We start from the raw sequence: 22,282 nt of genomic DNA, 5'->3' as shown, positions 1-22,282 counted from the left end.
CTTCCCTAATCTTAACAATCAGACTTTGGATTTGTAGTCCACCTTGTAGGTTTTTTTTGTTTTTGTTTTTTTTTAAGATTTTATTTATTCATTCATGAGATCTGACAGAAGCAGAGGGAGAAGCAGGCTCCCCACGGAGCAGAGAGCCCGATGTGGGACTCGATCTCAGGACCCTAGGATCACGACCTGAGCCAAAGGCAGACACTTAACTGACTGAGCCACCCAGGCGTCCCCACCTTGTAGGTTTTATGAGCAGTTCCTGCTCCTTTTCCCACCTGCATTGAGTAATGTGAAACAGATGATGCTTGCATCATTTCTTCATGTATCCTCAAGACAGGTTAGAACAGATGTATACAATAATTTGCGAACATGGTCCATTCTGCTTCCTCCAGTTTGAGGGGGGAAACTGGGTTGCCACCTCCTCAAGACCATATCAATACCACACCTGGGAGAGTTGGGGCAAGAATAAAAATGACACAAAAGATTACTAACATTTGAAGATGGCATTTGACTTGTTTGGGCATTTGCTTGTTTCTATAAATAGCTGTTTTCCAGAGATACTACAAAGTTGGTTCAGGAAGTTTTTGGTTTTTTTCCAGTTTCTGTAGGGAAATGATAGCTTGGGGATTCCTAGTTCAACATTTTCAAGATGTCACCCCAGGAACTGTATTTTTCACTTTTCCTGTTCCAACAATTTTTATTTTTAAATGAATATGGTGGGGGAAGTTTTATAAATTGCTAAAAATTACAGACCATATTAATAATGTAGTTGGGATTTTACTCTCCTAATGAAAAGTGCTTTTGTCTTACCACATATTAGGAGCACAGGAGAATTAAGCAGAAAAGGAATTGTCTTAGCTCAGGCATTATAACAAAATACCACAGACTGCGTGGTTTAAATAACAGACATTTATTTCTTACAGTTCTAGAGGCTGGGAAATTCCAACATCAAAGTGCTGGCAAATCCTGGTGAAGGTCCAATTCCTGGTGTAGACAACTGCTTTCTCACTGTGCTATACTCACATGACCTTTCCTCAGTGTATACACATGGAAAGAAATCCCTTCTTACAGTCTCTCTCTTCCACTTCTATATATGGGTACTGTTCCCGTCATGAGTGTCCCACCCTCATGACCTAATCTAAACCTAATTACTTCCTTATAGCCCCATCTCCAAATACCATCACACTAGGGATCAGGGCTTCAAAGTATGAATTCTGAGTGGGCTACAAACGTTTAGTTCATAATAGGGATTCTCCTCATTCACTGAACAAACTTTTCAAAATATATATTAAGCAGGGATGGCATTCAAATTACTTTGTTTAGGACCCTCATGCTGAAAGACATGATTATAGTTTGAACAAATGCAAAGGCACACTATGATTTGGGTCAGAAAGACTTAAAATAAAAAATGTCATTTCTCCCAAAATAAATATATAAATTTAATGCAGTTCCAACTAGACTATCAAAGGGTCTTTGTATTTTGAGAACACAGTCTTCATTTATATAGGAAGAAAATTAACTTAGAATAACCAATAAAACTATGAAAAACAGCAAGGAGGAGCTGGTCTATTATGCAGTATCAAAATACAATACGGCTAATGTTAAATCAATTTATCAATTAATATGGTATTAGTATAGAAGTAGAAAAATAGATTAGTGAAACAAGAGAATACAGAAAATAGGTCTTGGTATAAATGAAAGTACAAGGCAGTTTCAGTTGAATGAGGAAAAAATCATGTGGTTAAAGGATTACATATCTGAGTTTCAGTTGAATAGGAAAGGATGGTATTGGTAAAGAATTAAGAATAGGCCTCTCCCCCTGACCCTTGTCTGGAAAGATGACCTTAGATTTGATTTTCTGCCAGTTTCCTTGATGAAAATACTACTGTAGATTCTTCATGTGTATCCTGTACCTGGATGGGGATAGGGGGCACTGTGACTTGGCATGTAGACATCGATAGCCTATGTGACTAAGGCATCATAAGTCTTGGGAAACCAAGGCAGCAGCTTCCCTGTGCTTAAGTGGGTATCAGTGTTACAACTGGGTGTGCTGCATGGATGGGGGCACACCATGCAGTTGCAGTAGTGGGTTATCATAAGACGTCCTGGATGAGAATGTTAATGTTTCCCAGTGCTTAGGTGAACCACACCCATTCTGACCTCTCCCCTGAGCAGGGCAGAGGCCCTGAAAGCCGTGCTTGCTTGGGCAGTTGTAGTATTGTGAAGGCGATTTTGTTTTCGTTTGTTTGTTTTGTTTTGTTGTAGTTTGGTTTTTGTGTGTGTGTCAGGGAAGGCTAATAATAAACTTTGTTAAAGCCTGTTCTGTTTTTTTTTGATTACTCGTTCAAATCTGTGATTGCTGCTGGGGGACACCACAAGTTGGTGTCAGAACTGTGTGACTGGCTGCTGAATAGATGGGTTATTTTAACAAATTGTGCTTGTATAACTGGAAACCCATCTGGAAGAAAATAACAAGGAATCCTCATTTCATATGACATTAAAAATTAAGTTCTAAATGGACTAATATTTACATATTGAAAAATGCAAACATTAACTTGCAAGAAAACCTAAGAAATCTACAATCTAAAGTATCTTCTTAATCAATCCATAAGCTTAGAAAAAATTAATACATATCTAGTTACACAGAAATTTAGGGTATTTTTATGGAAAAAATCATTTTTATGACAAAAATTAGACAAATTCCTAATGTCTAATACATAAAGAGGACTTCAAAATGAGCTAACAATGTGAAAATTTACAAAGAAGCTAGGAGCAAGTGGTTACACTCATCAGACAAATATGAATTTGAGTAGTACGTTACCATCTGTTGCAGGGTTAGAGGAAAGTTGTGTTTTTGAAAATGACTAATAGCACCTCCAAAATAAAATAATAGCATACGTCCTTTGATCTAACACTCTCTTGCCTGTAACCTATCCCCTAGAAATAAAAACATCTGAAATTTAAGGTCTTATTTTAAGAGTGTTTACTGTAGTATTGTTTGTGGTGGCAAATAACTAGCAAAAAGTCGAATCAATAGGGGGATGTCAGTAAATTTGACACTATTTATAGTGAAATGTCAAAATACTGTGATAGTACTCAGATATTATTCATCTTACTCTATGTGATATCCTATTTATTGTTGTTGCACCTTGGCACTAACCAACTACAGGCACCAAAAGGTAATCCTCCTAGTTTGGTCTGAATTGAGAGTTCTTAGTTGTTCTGGTGACTTCAAAGCTGCACAAGCTCAAAGGCAAGCAAAACACTTAAGAAATGTGAGGGGAATGCTTAATGAGGAATGGAAGAAAATAGAGGATAATTTAGATTCATGTAGATACACATGTTATTTGGGTATATTACCCCAGGAAATCAATCCCTGACATTTATAATGTTATCTCAAGACTAACCTTCAAAACCATTAACAAGCAGTATAGTAGTATGGTTCTATTAGCATTTCATTATTTTGAATTTACAAGAAATTGATATATTTGAAATATGCCTAAGGTTTAAATGTTGGATACCCATTTTTATCACTATTCAAAAAGAGCACTAACAACTTTTTATATGTCAAGTTGTTGTGGAAAGGGACCGAGTAAACAAAAATCCTCAAAAAGATTTGCTTCAAATAAAAGAATATTGTTTACGTCTCAGATCTCCTTTTTAGCACCATTTTCCCCAAAGAAACAAACAGGGGGTATTGGTTGAGTATATCTGGCAGAATAGAGAAAAAAATGAGGTTAAAATTGAAGGTGAAATGCAAGAGTTGACATTTTACTCAGTGGCATATTTAAAAATTAAGGGTAACTTGGTTTCCTCATTTTAAAATACCAAATCCTTAATGCCAATACTGCCTATGTGGACTTTTAAAGTTTCTGATAAATGTTCCGGTAAAAACCAATTCTAAATATCAAGTCTGTGCATGTATTATTAAATGGTATGGTATGATCCTTAAATGTATGTAATACCAACCTGTTGCACAATCAAATGCTATAACTTCTAAGTAGAGATCACACAGATTAGTGATGTCACATGCAAGAGTAAATTTAAATTAAGCTACCATCCCAATTTTATTTTATTTTATTTTATTTATTTATTTTTTTTATAATTTTTTTTTAAGATTTTATTTATTTATTTATTTGAGAGAGAGGGCGAGAAACAGCATGAGAGGGGATAGGGTCAGAGGGAGAAGCAGGCTCCCCGCCGAGCCAGGAGCCCAATGCGGGACTCGATCCCAGGACTCCGGGATCATGACCTGAGCCGAAGGCAGTCGCTTAACCAACTGAGCTACCCAGGCGCCCCGCTACCATCCCAATTTTAAAAAATGACTTATAGTAAAGATAAGATTTTAGAAATATTTCCTATAAAATATTAGTTATCTGGGATTGTGAGTCTGTTATTACCTGTACTCCATGTACAGCTTTCCTACTCCTATCTTTATTTTTTTTTATTTTCAGAAATAGCACAAACAATAGAACACATATATTACCACAACCCAGAGGTAACTAACATTTTGTTATATTTACTTGGAATCTTTATTTCTTTTTAATGATAGGTGTTTAGATACAAAACTGAAGTATCCTTAACTACCATGCTTGGTCCCATTTCTTTTCCACTACCATTCTTTCTAGAGGCAACCACCTTTGGGAATTGAGTGTGTATCTTTCCAATCCATTCTTCAGTTTTACATAAAAATGTTTATCCATAATCAATGCTTAATACTAGTGTTTGTTAGTGTTGATTTAATATCCACAGTTATGATTATATTTATCCCTTCATTGTTTTTACTCTACATGACTTTTTGGGTCTTTCTCTGTTAATATATTTATATATATATATATATATATATATCACCTGTTATACTTAACTACTAGAGAATATTCTACTGTGTGCCTATATCACATTTTATTATCCATTTCACAAGCAACAGCCATTGCTAATGTAATTCATGCTTCAATGAACATAAAGATACATGACTCCCTAGGTACATGTATGTTTCTTGGGGATATGCATGTATACTCAGGAGTGAGTATCCTGGAATCTATTTTAGAAATTCCCTCCTACCCCAAGGTTTTAAAAACACTCTCCTATAAAATTCTTGTATTACTAAATTTTGTTTTTTGCATTCTAGTCTTCAATACTTTTGGATTTCATAATAAATACTTTAATGTATTACTACAGCAGAGATCTAATATTTTTCCACATGAAGAGTCAGTTACCCTGAGACCATTTTTTGAATCATCCATGATTTAATTTCTCTACCAACCTGTGATACCACCTCTATCAATTAACAATTCCCCATAAAGGCATGCATGTTTCTGAATACAATATTCTGTCCCAATCTGATTTCTACAAATGAATCAAGAACAAATAATTTTGATTACATGTATAGCAAAACATTTTTTAAATGACAATTTTGTCTCTTAATGTCAAATCTTTATACCTCTTAATGCATCAGGTAGGCCTTCCAGAACCATGCTGATTAATGTTCATGACTGGATCCTTATGTCAATGAGATTGCTCCTAAAAGTATATCATTAACAATGTTTGTTGTGGGAGTTCTGGGCGTATAGGTTTTCATGATACTATGATACTTATTAAAATTGTTAGTATTTAAGTTTTGAGTTGTTGAAGTATTTTCCACATTCATGTCACTATTATAAAATGAATTTTCAGTATACCATTAAAGTGTGAGTTCTGATGAAAGTTTTCCTAAATTCAAGGCATTCATAGAGCTTTAGTGAGTATGAATTCTCTGGTGTCTAATATGATGTGACTTCTGGCTAAAAGCTTTCCCACATTCACTACACTGATAAGGTTTTTCTCCAGTATGGATTCTCATGTGTAGAGCAAGAGTTGAGAACTGAGAGAAGGCTTTCCCACATTCATTACAACCATAGGGCTTCTCACCTGTATGGCTTCTCATATGAACAGTAAGAGATGAGCTTTGACAGAAGGCCTTCCCACATATTTTACATTCATAAGGTTTATCACCCGTATGAATTCTCACATGTACAATGAGTGATGTGATTCGAGAGAAGGCTTTTCCACATTTATTACATTCATAGGGTTTCTCTCCTGTATGAATATTGTGATGTTTAATGAGGTATTGCTTCTGCCTAAAGATTGTTCCACATTCATTACATTTATAGGGTTTTTCTCCAATATGAATTTTCTCATGCTCAGTGAGATTTGATTTGCCACTGAAGGCTTTCCCACATTCTTTACATATATAGGGTTTCTCTCCTGTATGACTTCTCTGGTGTCTAATGAGGCTTGACTTCTGAATGAAAGCTTTCCCACATCCTTTGCATTCATAAGGTTTCTCTCCAGTATGTATTCTTTGATGGATAATGAGATTTTCCTTCTGGCTAAAGGCTTTTCCACATTCATTACATTTAAAGGGTTTCTTTCCACTGTGGATATTCTGATGTTTAATGAGGTATTGCTTCTGGCTGAAGGCTCTTCCACATTGATTACATTCAAATGGTTTCTCTCCCGTATGAATTTTCTCATGCTCCGTGAGATATGATTTGCCATTGAAGGCCTTTCCACATTCCTTACATGCATAGGGTTTGTTTCCAGTATTATTTCTCTGGTGTTTAATGAGGCCTGGCATCTGAATAGAAGCTTTCCCACATTCATAAAGTTTCTCTCCGGTATGATGTTTCTGATGAGAAAGGAAGTTTCTTTTCTGGCTGAAGGCTTTTCCACATTTATTACATTTATATGGTTTCTTTCCTGTATGACTTCTCAAATGTAGAGTAAGGGATGAGACTCGAGAGAATACTTTACCACATTCAGTACATTCATGTGATTTTTCTCCAGTATGCATTTTCTTATGCTCTATGAGGTTTTGCTTCAGGCTAAAGGTTTTTCCACATTCACTGCATTCATGAGGTTTCTCTCTACTATGAATCTGGTCATGCTGAAGGAGATCTGCTTCAGGCTGAAGGCTTTCCAACATTCTTACCATGCACAGATATTTTTTCCAACAAGAATTCCTCAGTATCTCTTGACACGTGACATAGATAAAAGCTTTTCCACATTCATGAAATTCATATGGCTTCTCTTCAATATTAATCCTCAGGTATCTAATGAAGTTGAATTAATGATGAAAGACTTTACATTGCTTATACTGAGATTAGACAATTACAGATTGGGATGAAATATAGGACATCATTGTATTCTTAATGCTTCTTTCTTAGCTTCTCTTATATTTAAGTATAAATTATGTTCTAAATTCTCTTAAACTGAGTCCCATACATAGAAATATAGTCTTAATCAATGTCTGTGTTCAGAGGAAATACTTCTCTGTTACCCAGGTTTTCTGAGTTTTTTCTTAGCTGTATTTTCATGGAGAAGGAGACTTATTAACTCACATGTCTTCCATGTTGTGTCTTTATCTATTTATAAATTTCCCAGGCCTTTTCTAAAAGAGAATTAAAAAAAAAAGAACATTGAAAAGAGCTAATAACATGCCATACCTGGCATGTAGTAAAAATCCAATAAAGTAGCTGTCATCACCATCAACATCACTATACTTGTGATTTTTCCCAGTATTATTATTTTTTTTAAAGATTTTATTTATTTATTTGAGACAGAATGAGAGAGACAGAGAGCACATGAGAGGGGGGAGGGTCAGAGGGAGAAGCAGGCTCCCCGCTGAGCAGGGAGTCCGATGCGGGACTTGATCCCGGGACTCCAGGATCATGACCTGAGCCAAAGGCAGTCGCTTAACCAACTGAGCCACCCAGGCGCCCCTTCCCAGTATTATTAATAAAATATCAGAAATATGGTATTGTAAAATAGACTCTATTTCAAACCTAGTCTACCAGTATAAAAGAAAGCTTAAATACAAATAACATTCACAGGTACATGTAGCTTAAACTGCTTTTATTATTACTTTTTCTATGTTTTATTTATTTTTTTTAACAGCATGGGGCCCAATGTGGGGCTTGAACTCACAACCCTGGGATCAAGACCTGAGCTGAGATCAAGAGTTGGACACCTAACTGACTGAGGCACTCAGGTGCCCCTTAAACTGCTTTTAAATGTAACTTTGTACACTTTAAAAATAAGTAAAATAAAACATAAAGAACAGGTGACAAACAGGATGAAAGGACAAAAACATAAAACTGGGAGAGCCTAGGATGAAGGGGAAAAAAAAAAGTAAAATGAACCGAAGAATTATTAAAAAGGATGTGTGGTTAAGTAAGATTCTGTATCTTTCTGAAACTCCATTAAAATGACAGTAAGAGGATGAAGGGCATATATTCATAAACATTAAGAGGTTGAGGAGACCCGAGTGGATGAAAAATTTTAGGAAATTCTGAAAGGAAAGCAAATAAAGAACTATAAATTAACAGCAGAATCGAATGACTTAAATAAAAAGCCAGCAGAAGAGGATGCCACCTAGAAGCAAGGTAATTTGTGACACAGCTGTCAACACAAAGGCTCTATAACTGGAGAGACTGGGTGAGTGGAAGGTGAGATTTATAAAAATGATTATAAAAGCAGCAGCTGATGGTATAACTGGGAGGCTCCAAATTTAGTGATGATAGGCAAAGAAGATTAGAGTAACATATTAAAAAGAAGGTAGTAAGTAAAAGTTCATATGCAGATTAGGGTCCCAACCCCTTTCTACTGCTGCTTGTTAGAAATGCTGGTGGTTGGGCGCCTGGGTGGCTCAGATGGTTAAGCGTCTGCCTTCGGCTCAGGTCATGATCCCAGCGTCCTGGGATCGAGTCCCGCATCGGGCTCCCTGCTCCTTGGGAGCCTGCTTCTCCCTCCACCTCTCTCTCTCTCTGTCGCTCATGAATAAATAAATAAAATCTTTAAAAAAAAAAAAAAAGAAGAAATGCTGGTGGTTGCTGGTGTCAGACAATGGAAGGGTTCTTTTCTGAAAAAATGAGAAGGCCATGAGAGCGTTTATAGATATTAACATATAAAGTCATATAAAAGAAACATCTAGATATCTGACTGAATGGTGCACAGTGAAGCCCATTATTTTACAAGCCCCAACCATGCACATAGATTATAGTAATAATTCAGGTACCTCAATGTTAAATATTAATATAACACTAAAGATCAAAAAATTTGATGAAAGCCCCGAGGTGAAAGACAGATCAAAACAAATAGGAAAAAACAAAGAAAGGAACAAAAGAACACACATATACAATACTATAATTAGTATTACAGAAAGCTAAGAGGTTGTATAGCACTGAAATATTAACAGGGTTCTATAAAGAAGTGCTTTTTACAAATAAACAATATAATGTTGACCTCAAAAATTCAATAGTTTGGGGGGGAAAATTCCAGGAAATCTCCCAGAATAAAAAAAAAGAAGAATGGAAAGAAGGAAGGGAGAAAGAAATAATGATTGGAAAATTCCTGGGTTAGTGGAGGTTCAACATTTCCTAAAGGAGTTCCAGAGAAAGTACAAAGCAAAATGAATGCAGGAAATTTTCTGGATCCCTGCATGTTACCAATCAGACTACATATATAAATGATGTATTTTAAAAGATTTTATTTCTTAGAGAGAGCAGGGGGAGAAGAGAATCTTAAGCAGACTCTACGCTGAGTGCAGAGCCCTACAGGGGGCTTGATCTCAGAACCCTGAGATCCCCACCTAAGCTGAAACCCAAGAGTTGGACATTTAACCAACTGCACCATGCAGGTGCCCATAAAAGATTTTATTTTTAAGTAATCTCTACACCCAATGTGGGGCTTGAACTTACAACCCTGAGATCAAGAGTCGCATGCTCTACCAACTAAGCCAGCCAGGTGCTCCCAAGCTGATACTGTTTCAAAATGGTTAAATCAAAAGTAGGTAAAATAGCTGTATAAAATGTGGGAATAAACATCAGTAGACTCAGTTAAATGAGTTGAAAGTAGTTGCCTATGTGCAGTAGGAACTGTGGGTGAGGAAGGATGGAGCAAGCATAACTATAATCCTATTTCATTTTTTTTTAAGTATTTTATTTTTTTAAGTAATATCTACACCCCATGTGGGACTTGAATTCATAACCCTGAGATCAAGAGTCGCACACTCCTCTCACTGAGCCAGCCAGGCGCCCCCTATTTCACTTTTAAAAGCCCCTATTTGTTATACCTACAGAGATGTCCTTGACTTGAGCCTTTCAACTTGAACTGATCTATAATTGTATAGTAACTAGACTGTGCTCTTTTTATCTGGTTGCAACTGAGTTTCACATGGCTAAACAGCAAAGTACACAGATTTAATGAAAAAAGGAAAATAGGCCAGAAAATAGCTATTTTTGCTCTGAAATCTGATTTACTGCAGTGTTCTGATTACTGATACTATCATTTTTAGATACAGAAACTGTCATTGCCATCAATTTCAGTTTTCATTTGTTTTCCTTTCATTATGCCTGAAATAAGTGGCACCAAAGCTCTTCTTTTGTGAAGAGCTCTTTTCTTGTACCCCCTCTGAATTCTTTCTTTTATAATTGCTTCCTGTCCACTAACTGGAAATCTTCAATTTGATCCTGATCTGTCGTGTCTCTCTCAAAATCTTATCCTCATTTTCTTTCTTTCTTTTTTAAAGATCTTATTTTTAAGTAATCTCTGCACCCAACATGGGGCTCAAACTTACAAACCTGAGATGAAAGTCCCATGCTCTAAGACTGAGCCAGCCAGGTGCCCCTCCTGATTTTCTTATAAATCATTGCAAGAACTGACTCTAGTAATATGCTGTCACTCATATCAGTGCTATAATTTACATAATTAGAAGACAAAAGCCCTCAACCTTTACTGTATGCCATATGCAAAAACTTACTCAAACTAAATCAAAGACCTCAACATAAGTGTTAAAAACTATTAATATAAAAAGAAAAAATGGTAGACTTCATCAAAATTAAAAACTAATGCCCCTCAAAAACACACTTAACAAAAAGAAAAGCCAGACTGGCAGAAACTAATAAAGGGCTCATATCCAAAATACATAGAACTCCTAAAACTCAAAAAGATAATCTAGTTTTTTAAATGGGTAAGAGACTAGAATAGACACTTCACAAAATCAGATATATGAATGGCCAATAAGTACATTAGACGTTCATCTTAACTAGTGATCAGAAATGCATATTAAAATCCCAGTGAGGGGCGCCTGGGTGGCTCAGTTGGTTAAGCATCTGCCTTTGGCTCAGGTCATGACCTCAGGGTCCTGGGATCAAGTCCCACGTTGGGCTCCCTGCTCAGCGGGGAGTCTGCTTCTCCCTCACCCTCCGTCCTGTTCATTCTCTCTCTCTTAAATAAATAAAATCTTAAAAAACAAAAAACAAAAAACACCCAGTGAGATAGATTACACATCCACTAAAATGGCTAAGGGTAAAACAACTGCCAATCCAAGTGCGAGAATGTGAAGCAACTGTAATTCCCAATGATGGGAGTAGTAGGTGGGGATAAAAATGGTTCAACTACTTTGGAATACAATCTGAGAGTATTTTATAAAGTTAAATATACACTTAATATTCTATGCAGCAGCCCTACTCCTAGTCATTTATTTAAGAAAAATGAGTATGTATGTTCACACAAAGACTTAGTATATGAATGTTCATAATAGCATTATTCACAATGGCCCAAAATGGAAGTAATCTAAATGTCTATCAACTGGTGAATAGACAAATTATGTCCATACTTATAATAATAGTCAGCAATAAGAAGGAATGAAATATTAATCTACACATGAATTAATTTCAAAAATGTAAAACTAAGTCAAAGAAATTAAATGCTAAAGATTATGCACTACATGACCACATTTATATGAAATTCTAGAAACAGCAAGCTATAGTACATAAAGTCAATTAGTGATCACCAGGGATGGGAGAGGGGCATGGGTCAACTGCAAAGGGGCACAAAGAACTGTTGATGAATCTGTTCTGTATGTTTGTTTTGGTGTTCCTTTTATGCCTATATACAATTACCAAATTTATCAAATAATATACTTAAAGGGGGAGTGACTTTATTTTCTGTAAATTATTCCTCAGTAAAGCTGAAAATGTAAATCCACACTTGAAGCTCTATAATAATCACTAATTATTTAATAATCATTTTGCATGTGTTCAAGACTGCAGATCCAAAGGGTAAAATACTGGCCTTTCAATGAGCTCCAATGTAGGTCTTAAACATGAAAGTGAAAAATAAAAATATAAGAGAGTATATACTTAGGATCCATGTTGCTCTGGAAGACATAATATGGTATGGGAATAGAGAGATTAGAGAAACTGAGCTAAAAGTGATAATGAAGATACATTTTAATAAAAATGAAGCTCAAGGGTAAATAATGGACTTTGATAGATGGATTACTGCACAATCAAAGGCAAAGACACAAATAATTTCATATATATGAACGGGGAGGTAAGAAGGATGCAGCTAATCCTATTTAAAACTGGAATAATAATCGCAATCACCAACTGTGTGGTAAAGAGAGGAGGGAGACTGCAAACATACTAATGTATAAAATACACATCACTACTTAGTGGGGACTAAAGAAATGAAGGATGAAGACTAAGAAAGTTATGAATATAAACGCAACCAAGAGAATACTACAAAATAATATAATAAGCTTTCCAAATTTTTAGAAGGAAAGACATATATACCCAAGACAAGGAAATCAAAGATCCTACAGTAAAGGATAAAAAAGATGAGGTCAAATTTAAAACAATGCATAATATTAAATATGAGAACCAATACTAACCATATTGTTCCTCTCAATAAATAAAACTAAAATAAAAAGAACTATTAAAAGAAAAAGACTAAAACAGACTCATACAGAAAATTCTCAGGCTCCAACACATAACTCCTGAATCAGAAAATCTGCCAGTAAGGCCCAGTAATCGGTATTTAAAAAGCCCTCCAGGGGCGCCTGGGTGGCTCAGTCGTTAAGCGTCTGCCTTCGGCTCAGGTCATGATCCCAGGGTCCTGGGATGGAGCCCCGCATCGGGCTCCCTGCTCAGCGGGAAGCCTGCTTCTCCCTCTCCCACTCCCCCTGCTTGTGTTCCCTCTCTCGCTGTGTCTCTCTCTGTCAAATAAATAAAATCTTTAAAAAAAAAAAAAAAAAGCCCTCCAGATGATTTTGACACATGCTAAGGTTTAACTGATATAACAAAGGCACCTAAACTCTATACATACAAGATACACATCTAAAACAATATCAGAAATGCTGAAAATAAAGAATAAAGATAAGATAATCATGAATACATAAACCACAGAAATCCAAGACACAAAAACACATTAGTAACTGAGAAGACTACCTTTCCTCAAGCATCAAATCCATAAAAATAGGAACATTAAATAAAAACATATACTAATTTATAACACAGAGCTAATCAGTTGTGTTTTTTTAAAGATTTTTTATTTAGGGGCGCCTGGGTGGCTCAGTCGTTAAGCGTCTGCCTTCGGCTTGGGTAATGATCTCAGGGTCCTGGGATCGAGCCCCGCATCGGGCTCCCTGCTCCGCAGGAAGCCTGCTTCTCCCTCTCCCCACTGCTTGGGTTCCCTCTCTCACTGTCTCTCTCTCTCTCAAATAAATAAAAAAAAAATAAAATCTTTAAAAATATATATATATATTTTATTTATTTATTTATTTGAGAGAGAGAGACACAGCGAGAGAGGGAACCCAAGCAGGGGGAGTGGGAGAGGGAGAAGCAGGCTTCCCGCGGAGCAGGGAGCCCGATGCGGGGCTCGATCCCAGGACTCCGGGATCATGACCTGAGCAGAAGGCAGACGCTTAATGACTGAGCCACCCAGGCGCCCCAAGAGCTAATCAGTTTTAAAACCACCTTTTTAAAGGCTCACAGAACATTCTTAAAATCAGCCCATATAATGCCTATAAAACTTCAAATATTCCACAATGTGGAAAAGGACAAAATACTTGAGTAAAAACAATTGCAATAGAAAAACAAATTTTCACTTGTAAATTTCAAAATGTACTGGCTTCAACAAACACTTTGGTCAAAGAGAAAATTAAAATAAATTGCAGAATAGTCAGAAAAATTCAGAAAAAAATATATATCAGAGCCCATAGAATACATTTGAAAAAATGCCTGTATAAGTTTTAACATAAATGTTTACATTATTTTAAAAAGAAATAACAAAGTAAGCAAACTAAGGAATTACAATAAGGAAAAGTAAATATAAGAAAAACAGAAAAATTGGGTGGCTCAGTCAGTTGTCTGACTCTTGATTTCAGCTCAGGTCATGATCTCAGGGTCATGAGATTGAGCCCTGCATTGGGCTCTGCACTGAGTAAGGAGCCTGCTTGGGATTCTCTCTCCCTCTCTCTCTGCCCCTCCCACCACATGCTCTCTCACTCTCTCTCTCTAAAAAATAAATAATAAAAGAAAAACAGAAAAATTAGTAAAGATAAATTAATTATTACAAACAGAAAAACAATAATAAATTCGTAAGTTGATTCTTAGGTAAAAACTAAAGAGGAATAAAAGCAAAATTACAAAACTAAAAATTATTTGGAAATAACCATAGAAAAGGACTGTAGATTATTTGCTCAATCCCATGCAAATAAATTTGAAAACCAAATATAACCTATGAAAACTGAGACCAGAAAAGACAGAAATCCTAAACAGAAAAGTAAACATAGAAAAAAAAGAGACAATTGTTAAAGTATTTTATCACCCCAAAGCCCAAGGCATAGATGGCTCAACATGTGGATTTTACTAAAGTTTTACAAATTACAGTAATAGCATTTATTTTAAAATTTCCAATTCATTATATTTGCAAAAGAATGATGCAGAATAGATCAAGACTCAACCCACTATAGTCCTAGTAAAAGAAAACACAGGGGCACCTGGGTGGCTTAGTCAGTTGAGCGTCTCTTAGTTTCAGCTCAGGTCATGATCTCAGGGTCCTGGGATTGAGCCCTGCACGGGGCTCCGTGCTCAAGTGCAGTCTGCTTGTTCCTCTCCCTTCCCTTCTTTTCCTCACCTCACTCATGCGCTCTCTCTCTCACATAAATAAAATCTTAAAAAAGAAAAAAAAAAAGGAAAAGAAAACACAGAAATGACATCTTGGTAATTAAAACTCCTTGTATTTTTATAGGGATGACATCAACATACTTCATACATATTTATCGGAATTGAATTTTTCATACTGTAAATTTTTTTAAAGACTTATTTATTTTAGAGAACAAGACAGAGAGAGAGCTGGGGGGGGAAAAGGGAGAGAGAGAATCTCAAGCAGACTCTTCACTGAGTGTGGAGCCCGATGTAGGGCTCAAACTCACCACCACGAGATCAAGACCTGAGCCAACGTCAAGAGTCGGACACTTAACTGACTGAGCCACCCAGGTGGCCCTCATACTGTAAAATTCTGAACTGAACTAGGCAATGTCATCTGAAAATCAGGCAAAGTGGTTCTTTCAATAGCATTTAACTTGTTGTTTAAAAAATATTTTCAAAATAGAAATCAGGATAGTCTAATGCTAAACAAACTACTTTTGTGCTATAATGTCTGACTTGAGTAGTTGTAGCAGAGATCCTATGGTCTACAAAGCCTTATGTATTTACTATCTGGACCTTTACAGAAAAAGTTTATTGACTTCTTGCCCTACCGTGGTGATTTCTCCCTCCTCCACCTGGCTGGAACCAGGAATGCACTGCTGATCCAGTTTCAACCACAACTGAATGATAAAAGAGACAACCTGGAAGAAATCTGGATCCTTAAAGGACCACAAAAACCAAAGCAACCATGCAACTCTTCACTACTTACCATGTTAACTGTTACATGACCAGGAAATCAATTCTTATATTCCTTAAAGCAGTACATTTTGGGTTTATTATGGTCACTTAGCTTTACCATCACTGATATACTTTTTAGTCCTGTCTCATGCTTTATAACATCATGTATCTGCAGATGCCTGCTCAACTCAGGCATTTGTAGCATGAAAGTAGCCACAGATAATAAGAAAATGAATGGACAAGATGCACTGTAGGTGGCCATGTTTCAGTAAAACTTCACAAAAACACGTACAGGCTGTAGTTTGCCAACCCCTACTCTACCAGGTCACCATTTCCACAGAATACAGTTAAGAGTTTGCTTGACATTTGTGCATTATGATACAGTATTTTTGAAAATATTTATTCACTAGCCTGGACCTCTTTCCCCAACTGATTCACATATCCACTTGCTACTCAAAATCTGCACTTGGATGTCTAATAATTTACCCTGCCCCAGACAAAACTCTAGTTCTCCCAAATGAACCTCCCCCAAATTCTTCTCATCTTGTTAAATAGCAACCTCATTTTCCCAGTTGCTCAAGCTTTGAACAACTGTCTCCTAGATCACACCCTATTAGATCTCCATGTCCTGTTGGCTTTATCTTCAAAATATGGTTAGCATCTGGCCATTTCTCATAATCCTCACTCACGAGGACAACCAAAGTGTAAGCCACATCATGTCTTGACTGGATTATTTAATAGGCTCCTCACTCTTCTTCCTACCTTTGCCTCTTTATAACTCCTCTCAACACAGCAACAGCTCTGTTTATTCTTGTCACAGTTAAATCATATCATTGTTCTACTTGAAAGCCTCCTTGTATACTCACAAAAATATTTAGAAGAATACACAGTTAATAGTGGCTGCTTCTGGGGAACAGAAATGGAGAAGTGAGGGCCAGGATTGAGAAGACATACCCATTATTTTACTTTTCTATTAAGTATTATGTATTGGATTTTAAAGAGAATAGTATTATTTCTTTTTAGAAGTAACAGAGAGGTGAAGTCATAGGAAGTCAGGACAAATCTCCAAGCATGCTATATTGTTAAAAAGCAAGAGGGGGAGAAATGTTGTGCTATGATAGTTGGAGGTAGGAAGAGAATAAGAAGTAAGGATAAGGGGGTAAATAAAATTCAACTCTGAGATATATAACAATGGAAGTGGGGAGAAATGATAGAAAGTTAAATTTTATTTAAAAAAAAATTTTTTTGAGAGAGGGAGAGTGCAAGCAGGGGATGGGAGAGGGGGAGGGAGAGAGATAATCGCTCCCAAGCAGGCTCCATGCCCAGCGTGGAGTCCGATGCTGGCCCTATCCCATGACCCTGAGATCATGACCTGAGCCGAAATCAAGAGTCGGATGATTAATCGCCTGAGCCACCCAGGCATCCCCAGAAAGTTCAATTTTAAAGAAAAGAATCTATATGCTAAGATTTGAAAGACTAGAGATCTTATAATCCTTGGCAAGATGAATGAATGCTTAAGGGAAGGAGTCTAGACATCTAGGGGGAAATAAAAAATGGAGAATGTTAGTGAAAGGGAGAACACAACATGTAGGTCATAAAATTTATCAAATTGAGACTACAAATGAAGAGAGTGGCATCCAGAGAGAGGTTAGAGGGGCAGCCAGCCCCCCAGAATCTGAGGAAAAAAAAGCACTGATCAAGCAAGATTATCTGGGAATGTTATTTAGGTATCTAAAGAATTTCCAGCAACTGTTACTCCAAAAGACAAGGGCTGATAAGACAACTGCCTCAAAAAAATTTTCAGAGGTTGCAGGTTGAGTAACTGTAATGAGCCTTTATCCCATTGATACCTGCTGGGTTCTTTCTTACTCACCTAGATAGCACCTCCTTTACATTTCTCTCTCAGTCATCCATTGATCTTCTTGTTAAACTGGTGCCTTAAACTTCTAAACAGTGACACAGGACTTGGACGTTACTGTTGAGGGTCAAAGCAGCATCCCATAATTCAGGTTGAGGCCATAGGACTCTTGGGAGGTTTTGAAGGACAAGGCAAGTGCAGTTCTCGTGGATGCACAAGGAACCTGGCCTGTGAAAAAAACAAAGTAATGATGACCCTTTGGCTTAGAAGTTGGTGCACACGCATACATGTGAGCACATGGATTTATACTTTGCATCCCAAGCCAAACCCATTATGCCATTTAAAGGCTCTATACAGGGGCACCTGGGTAGCTCAGTTGGTTAAGCGTCTGCCTTCAGCTCAGGTCGTGATCGGTCCTGGGACTGAGTCCCACATAGGGCTCCCTGCTCTTCGGGGAGCCTGCTTCTCCCTCTCCCTCTGCCCCTCCCCCCTGCTGTGTGTGCACACTCTCTCTCTCAAATAAGTAAAATCTTAAAAAAAAAAAAAAAGGCTCCACACATTTCAGAAATGGGTTATGTCATTTTCAGGATTTAGGTGATACAGAGAAATTACAAGACTGAGTTGTTAGAGTTCTACAGAATCACAACCTGAACAGGTACATTAGAGCAGGTGTCACTTGTGGCCTTGCTCCTGATTGAACAGTCACAGTTCTGAATGTCATTTTCCCCTATAAAAACACTTTTCTCATAAATCTGAAGTCACCAACCTTAAATGATATGGATAAAATGTAAAAGATGTTATTCATGTATTCGTCACGGTCAGCGTTCCTAAAAATTTTTAGCAGCCTAATATTTTACCTAGGTTATGTTACTCTAGGAGAAATGAAATATTTTAAGTGCCCTATAATTATATGGTCATTCATTGATTCAGCAAACATACACATTTATCATTTATTATGTGTAATTAAGAAATCCCTGGGCCTCCAATTTGTAATGTGGTGTGACAGACAAGAGTCCAACTGAGAAGTTCTTCCCTTACTCAGATATAAGAGGCTTCGAATCTGGCTGGACAGTGTTATGAACTGACAAAACAGGTAATACAAAGAGGAAATGGATGGAGGCAAACCACAGGAAACAGGAGATAACAGTACTAACATTGTGGGCATAAATTTAGAGTTTGAAGTTCCTGTGCAACCTCAAGGTGGAGCTGTCCATTATGCATTTGGATATGTGAATCAGTACCTCAGGATGTGGCTCAAATAGGAATGGACATTTGTTAGTCACCTGTCAGGTGAAGCCACAGCAATGGAATTTTGTTCTTAGAGATAATATATTTATTTATATATATATAAATACATATTTTACATATATATAATCAAAGTGAGAAACTTAGGAACACTAATAGTTAAGGGGTAAACAGAAACATAAGTCACTAATGGAGCTTTTTGGTGGGGGAAGATTATTTCTTGGTTTTGACTAGAATATACAAATGAAAGTAGTATAATGGAAGTCAAGGAAACATTCAAGAATGAGGCAGTGCTAAACATCTAAAAAGTAATGGAGTGAACATAGAAATTAATTTCTCCATCCCAGTTAAAAATGGAAATCTACAAACAGGCAAGCAAAAATGTGATTCTTACCCCTGCCCTAGCTGTTACATCTCCCTCCTCATCAACCTTTTTTATTTTCTGTGTAAACTTCAAAAGTTTCTTTATGCACCTACAAATATACATTCTTATTCACACTTACTAAAAAAGTGGTATATTACGTATTACCAAACAGGCACTTAGCTTTCTTCACAAAACAAGATAACTTGTAGACTTTTAAAATCTAAGATATGATATGTATTTCCATTTGTTCAAGTCTTCTTTTGCGTCTTGTTAACTAAAGAATTTAGTGTTATATAGATTTTATACATTTCTTGTTTACCCCAAGGTGTTTTGTCTGATTTGTCGCTGTTGTAAATAAAGTACTGCCTTCATAACTATTACTGATTACTTTTTGTATATACCAAAGCTATTATTTGTGTATATGAATTTTTGTACCGTGGTACTTTTTCATTTTATTGAAAATTATGTTAAGTGTCATAGAATACTGTAAGAAAGTGTTTTAGATAGAAGACAATTTGTTTCACTACATTTACAAACGCCATTTGGTCTGGGGAAAACCTGGTCAAATTACGAGTCACTGCCACGTCGTTTAGAAACAAGGGAGTCTTAAATCAGTTACTTGATATCTCTGCACCAAAGACAGGACAATATCCTTCACAATTCTGTGCTGTCTACACTAGTGGAAACTAGCTCTTAAACTCCTCCTTAGTCAAGGGCTTCTCAAAGCTGCTCACCAAAGTTCCTCCAAAGAATTACGAAAAGTCAATACACAAGGGGAGTCTAGTAACCCAATAACAAGTTTTTCGGAAATAAACTCCACAATCAGTCTGCCTTTATATAAAAATCGCTTTAAAAATTACTTATCTCTCGTCTTAGCCATTTTCCTTTCTTTCAGAAAAACGGATACTCCAGAAAGATGCATCTTCATTATCATTATTTTAGAAACGAGAATAGTGAGGTTGAGGTTACTGCCCCATAAAGCTCACCATGCCATCCATCCTCACAAACCTGGAACCACGCAATTCTCACGCAAGTTGTACCTCTACAACCCTTTCACACCCTCCGTCACCCACCCGCGAACTCGCCCGTTTCCTCCTGTACCCCTGCCCCCATCCGCACAGGCTTTGAACACTGCACGTCACAGAAAGCGATTCCTCCCCGTCAGCCTCCCCAGCCCTGTCGCAGGCTCTAAGAATCCTCCCCTACAGCTTCCCTGACCGGATTCTGAGCCCAGAACCCCAGGTCCCACGCCCAGACCTGCGCCTTGCGAGGCCGAAACCACACTCACCCGCAGACAAAGACGACTATGGCGAGCCAGAAAGTCTGCGCCTGCGCACTCCTTGGGCTGGCTAGCACTCCCAGAGGTCTCCTGGGCTCCGCCAAGCCGGGCTCAGTGCCGTACGGAATCTGTCGGTATTGGCCGGTCCTCCACTTTTCTGACTGCGGACTACATTTCCCATAAGTTTCAGGGGGTTCAAGTTCGCTTTTCGCGCTTTCTTTCCTGCGCCAGAGTTTGCGGGACTGTCTCCCTGGTTGGGGGAGGAGTGTAAGTAGTCCGAGTCTCAGGACTTAGTTTAATAATCTTTCCTGTGTTAACTCTGCCTTTGAGAGAGGGCAGTGGTGTACCTTGGGTTATGATAAACTCAGTTCAAGCATGCCGGGCTTACTCCAAGTAGGGGCCAAGGTGTAAGGCTACCTACCCCTGGAGCGCCGAAACATTTCGGGGCACAGTTCGTGCCTCAGGGTGGGCCGGGGAGAGGGGCCGAGGGGGGATCTCTGGCAGGTCTCAAGCCGGACGCCATCTTCTCCATCGCTAGCGCGGAGCTTAACTACATTTCCCAGGAGGCATCGCGTCCGCCGCTCCTCCCCACAGCGAGGCGGGCTGCTTGGAGCTGAGCGCGCTCCGGCCACTGACACGTTTCAGAGGAGACCGAGGTTGAAAAAAGCCCAGAGCCCGGCGCCGGTACGGAAACTGAATATTAAGTCTGTTCGGGTAGAAGGGGCTGAGGAAGGGCGGTGGTGAAATTTTGTGACTGTCAAGTGACGTGTGTATGTGTGATTGTGAACGTGTGTGATACCGTGTGTGCGGGTGTGGATTAGCTTATAACACTGTGAGTACCCGTGGTATGATTGTTCATGTGTGACCGTGTGTAACACTGGGGGGGGGGGGGGCGGTACCTGTGACTGTGTCCCTGTAGTGGGTATGCGGTTGTGGTTGTGTGACCTGGTATTCCACTTTGTGTGCTTTGTGACTGAGCCGCCGTGGGTATTGTGACTGTGGAGCCCTGTGTGGGAAGGGTAGGGAGGGTGTGACTTTGTGTCTAGTAGTGGGTGTGAGACTGTGCAGCACTGTGTGGATTTGGGGAGATTGTGTTGTTGGCTGTGTCACACACAATCATATATGGGAGCACAAGACAAGACGGCTCTGCCCCTTGACGGTAAAAGCCTTGACTTTTCTCTCTGACCCTGAGACTGCTTTGGAAGCTCTGGTCTCTGATGGCGAGGGTCGTGTGTGGCAGGTGGAGCCAGTTGACTTTCTCATCGGGGCCCAAAGAATGGCCTGTTGTCTCCTTGCCCGTCTCTATACTTCTCCAAGAAAGGTCTCCGTTGGAGGAGGAAATAATTGTGACAATTAAGAGTAATGTTTAAGGGGCGCCTGGGTGGCTCAGTTGGTTAAGCAACTGCCTTCGGCTCAGGTCATGATCCTGGAGTCCCGGGATCGAGTCCCGCATCGGGCTCCCTGCTCGGCGGGGAGTCTGCTTCTCTCTCTGATCCTCCCCCTCTCATGCTCTCTGTCTCCCATTCTCTCTCTCAGATAAATAAATAAAAAAAAAATCTTAAAAAAAAAAAAGAGTAATGTTTAAGGTGATAGTATTTACTCTTTGTCTCCGAAATGCTTTATTTTTTCAGACTTGATCTTTTTTCTTTCTTGGCGAACACCTAACAAAGACCCATCAAGTAACCTGGAACCTACTGTTTCTCTTAGAAAATATCTTCCTTGCACTCCCAATTTTTTTTTATTAATATAGAAAATAGTACATTTTATTTATTGTTTATTTTAAAAGATTTATGTATTTGAGAGAGAGCGCATGCAAAGCCTAA

At 38.1% G+C, this 22,282-nt stretch overlaps 1 protein-coding gene and 2 long non-coding RNA genes across 8 annotated transcripts in view; 2 read left to right on the top strand and 1 right to left on the bottom strand.

Annotated features, from left to right (window-relative positions):
- Nucleotides 1-16,963, top strand: part of LOC135362858 (uncharacterized) — a 120,452-nt gene extending 103,489 nt beyond the window's left edge. The window contains exon 3 of the long non-coding RNA XR_010408232.1: nucleotides 15,560-16,963. This is a non-coding gene — a long non-coding RNA (uncharacterized LOC135362858). The remainder of the gene's footprint in view (nucleotides 1-15,559) is intronic.
- Nucleotides 895-20,899, bottom strand: ZNF260 (zinc finger protein 260). Of its 2 annotated transcripts, none has more exons than XM_064581400.1 (3): nucleotides 20,881-20,899; nucleotides 17,587-17,799; nucleotides 895-7,429 (listed from the first exon to the last, which is right to left on the bottom strand). In XM_064581400.1, exon 3 carries the CDS (start codon nucleotides 6,971-6,973, stop codon nucleotides 5,735-5,737), a length of 1,239 nt encoding a protein of 412 aa, XP_064437470.1. In that variant the 5' UTR covers nucleotides 6,974-7,429; nucleotides 17,587-17,799; nucleotides 20,881-20,899; the 3' UTR covers nucleotides 895-5,734. The 2 variants fall into 2 exon arrangements, with proteins under 2 accessions (XP_064437470.1, XP_045747347.1); XM_045891391.3 differs by lacking the exon at nucleotides 20,881-20,899 and adding an exon at nucleotides 20,469-20,607.
- LOC123855616 (uncharacterized) overlaps nucleotides 20,585-22,282 on the top strand; it is an 89,050-nt gene continuing 87,352 nt past the window's right edge. For 4 of the 5 annotated variants that reach the window (XR_010408224.1, XR_010408221.1, XR_010408223.1 and 1 more), the window contains exon 1: nucleotides 20,872-21,143. This is a non-coding gene — a long non-coding RNA (uncharacterized LOC123855616). Of the gene's footprint in view, nucleotides 20,727-20,871; nucleotides 21,144-22,282 lie in introns of those variants that run through there. The other variant, XR_010408225.1, reaches the window with a different exon arrangement.

The sequence above is a fragment of the Mirounga angustirostris genome, unplaced genomic scaffold, assembly GCF_029215605.1.
Source record: "Mirounga angustirostris isolate CCGP_5_RB_7025 unplaced genomic scaffold, mMirAng1.0.hap1 SCAF_16, whole genome shotgun sequence".
In the NCBI taxonomy this organism is placed as follows: domain Eukaryota; kingdom Metazoa; phylum Chordata; class Mammalia; order Carnivora; family Phocidae; genus Mirounga; species Mirounga angustirostris.
The sequence above is the reverse complement of the archived record's forward strand: the minus strand, read 5'-3'. Positions and strand labels throughout refer to the sequence as shown.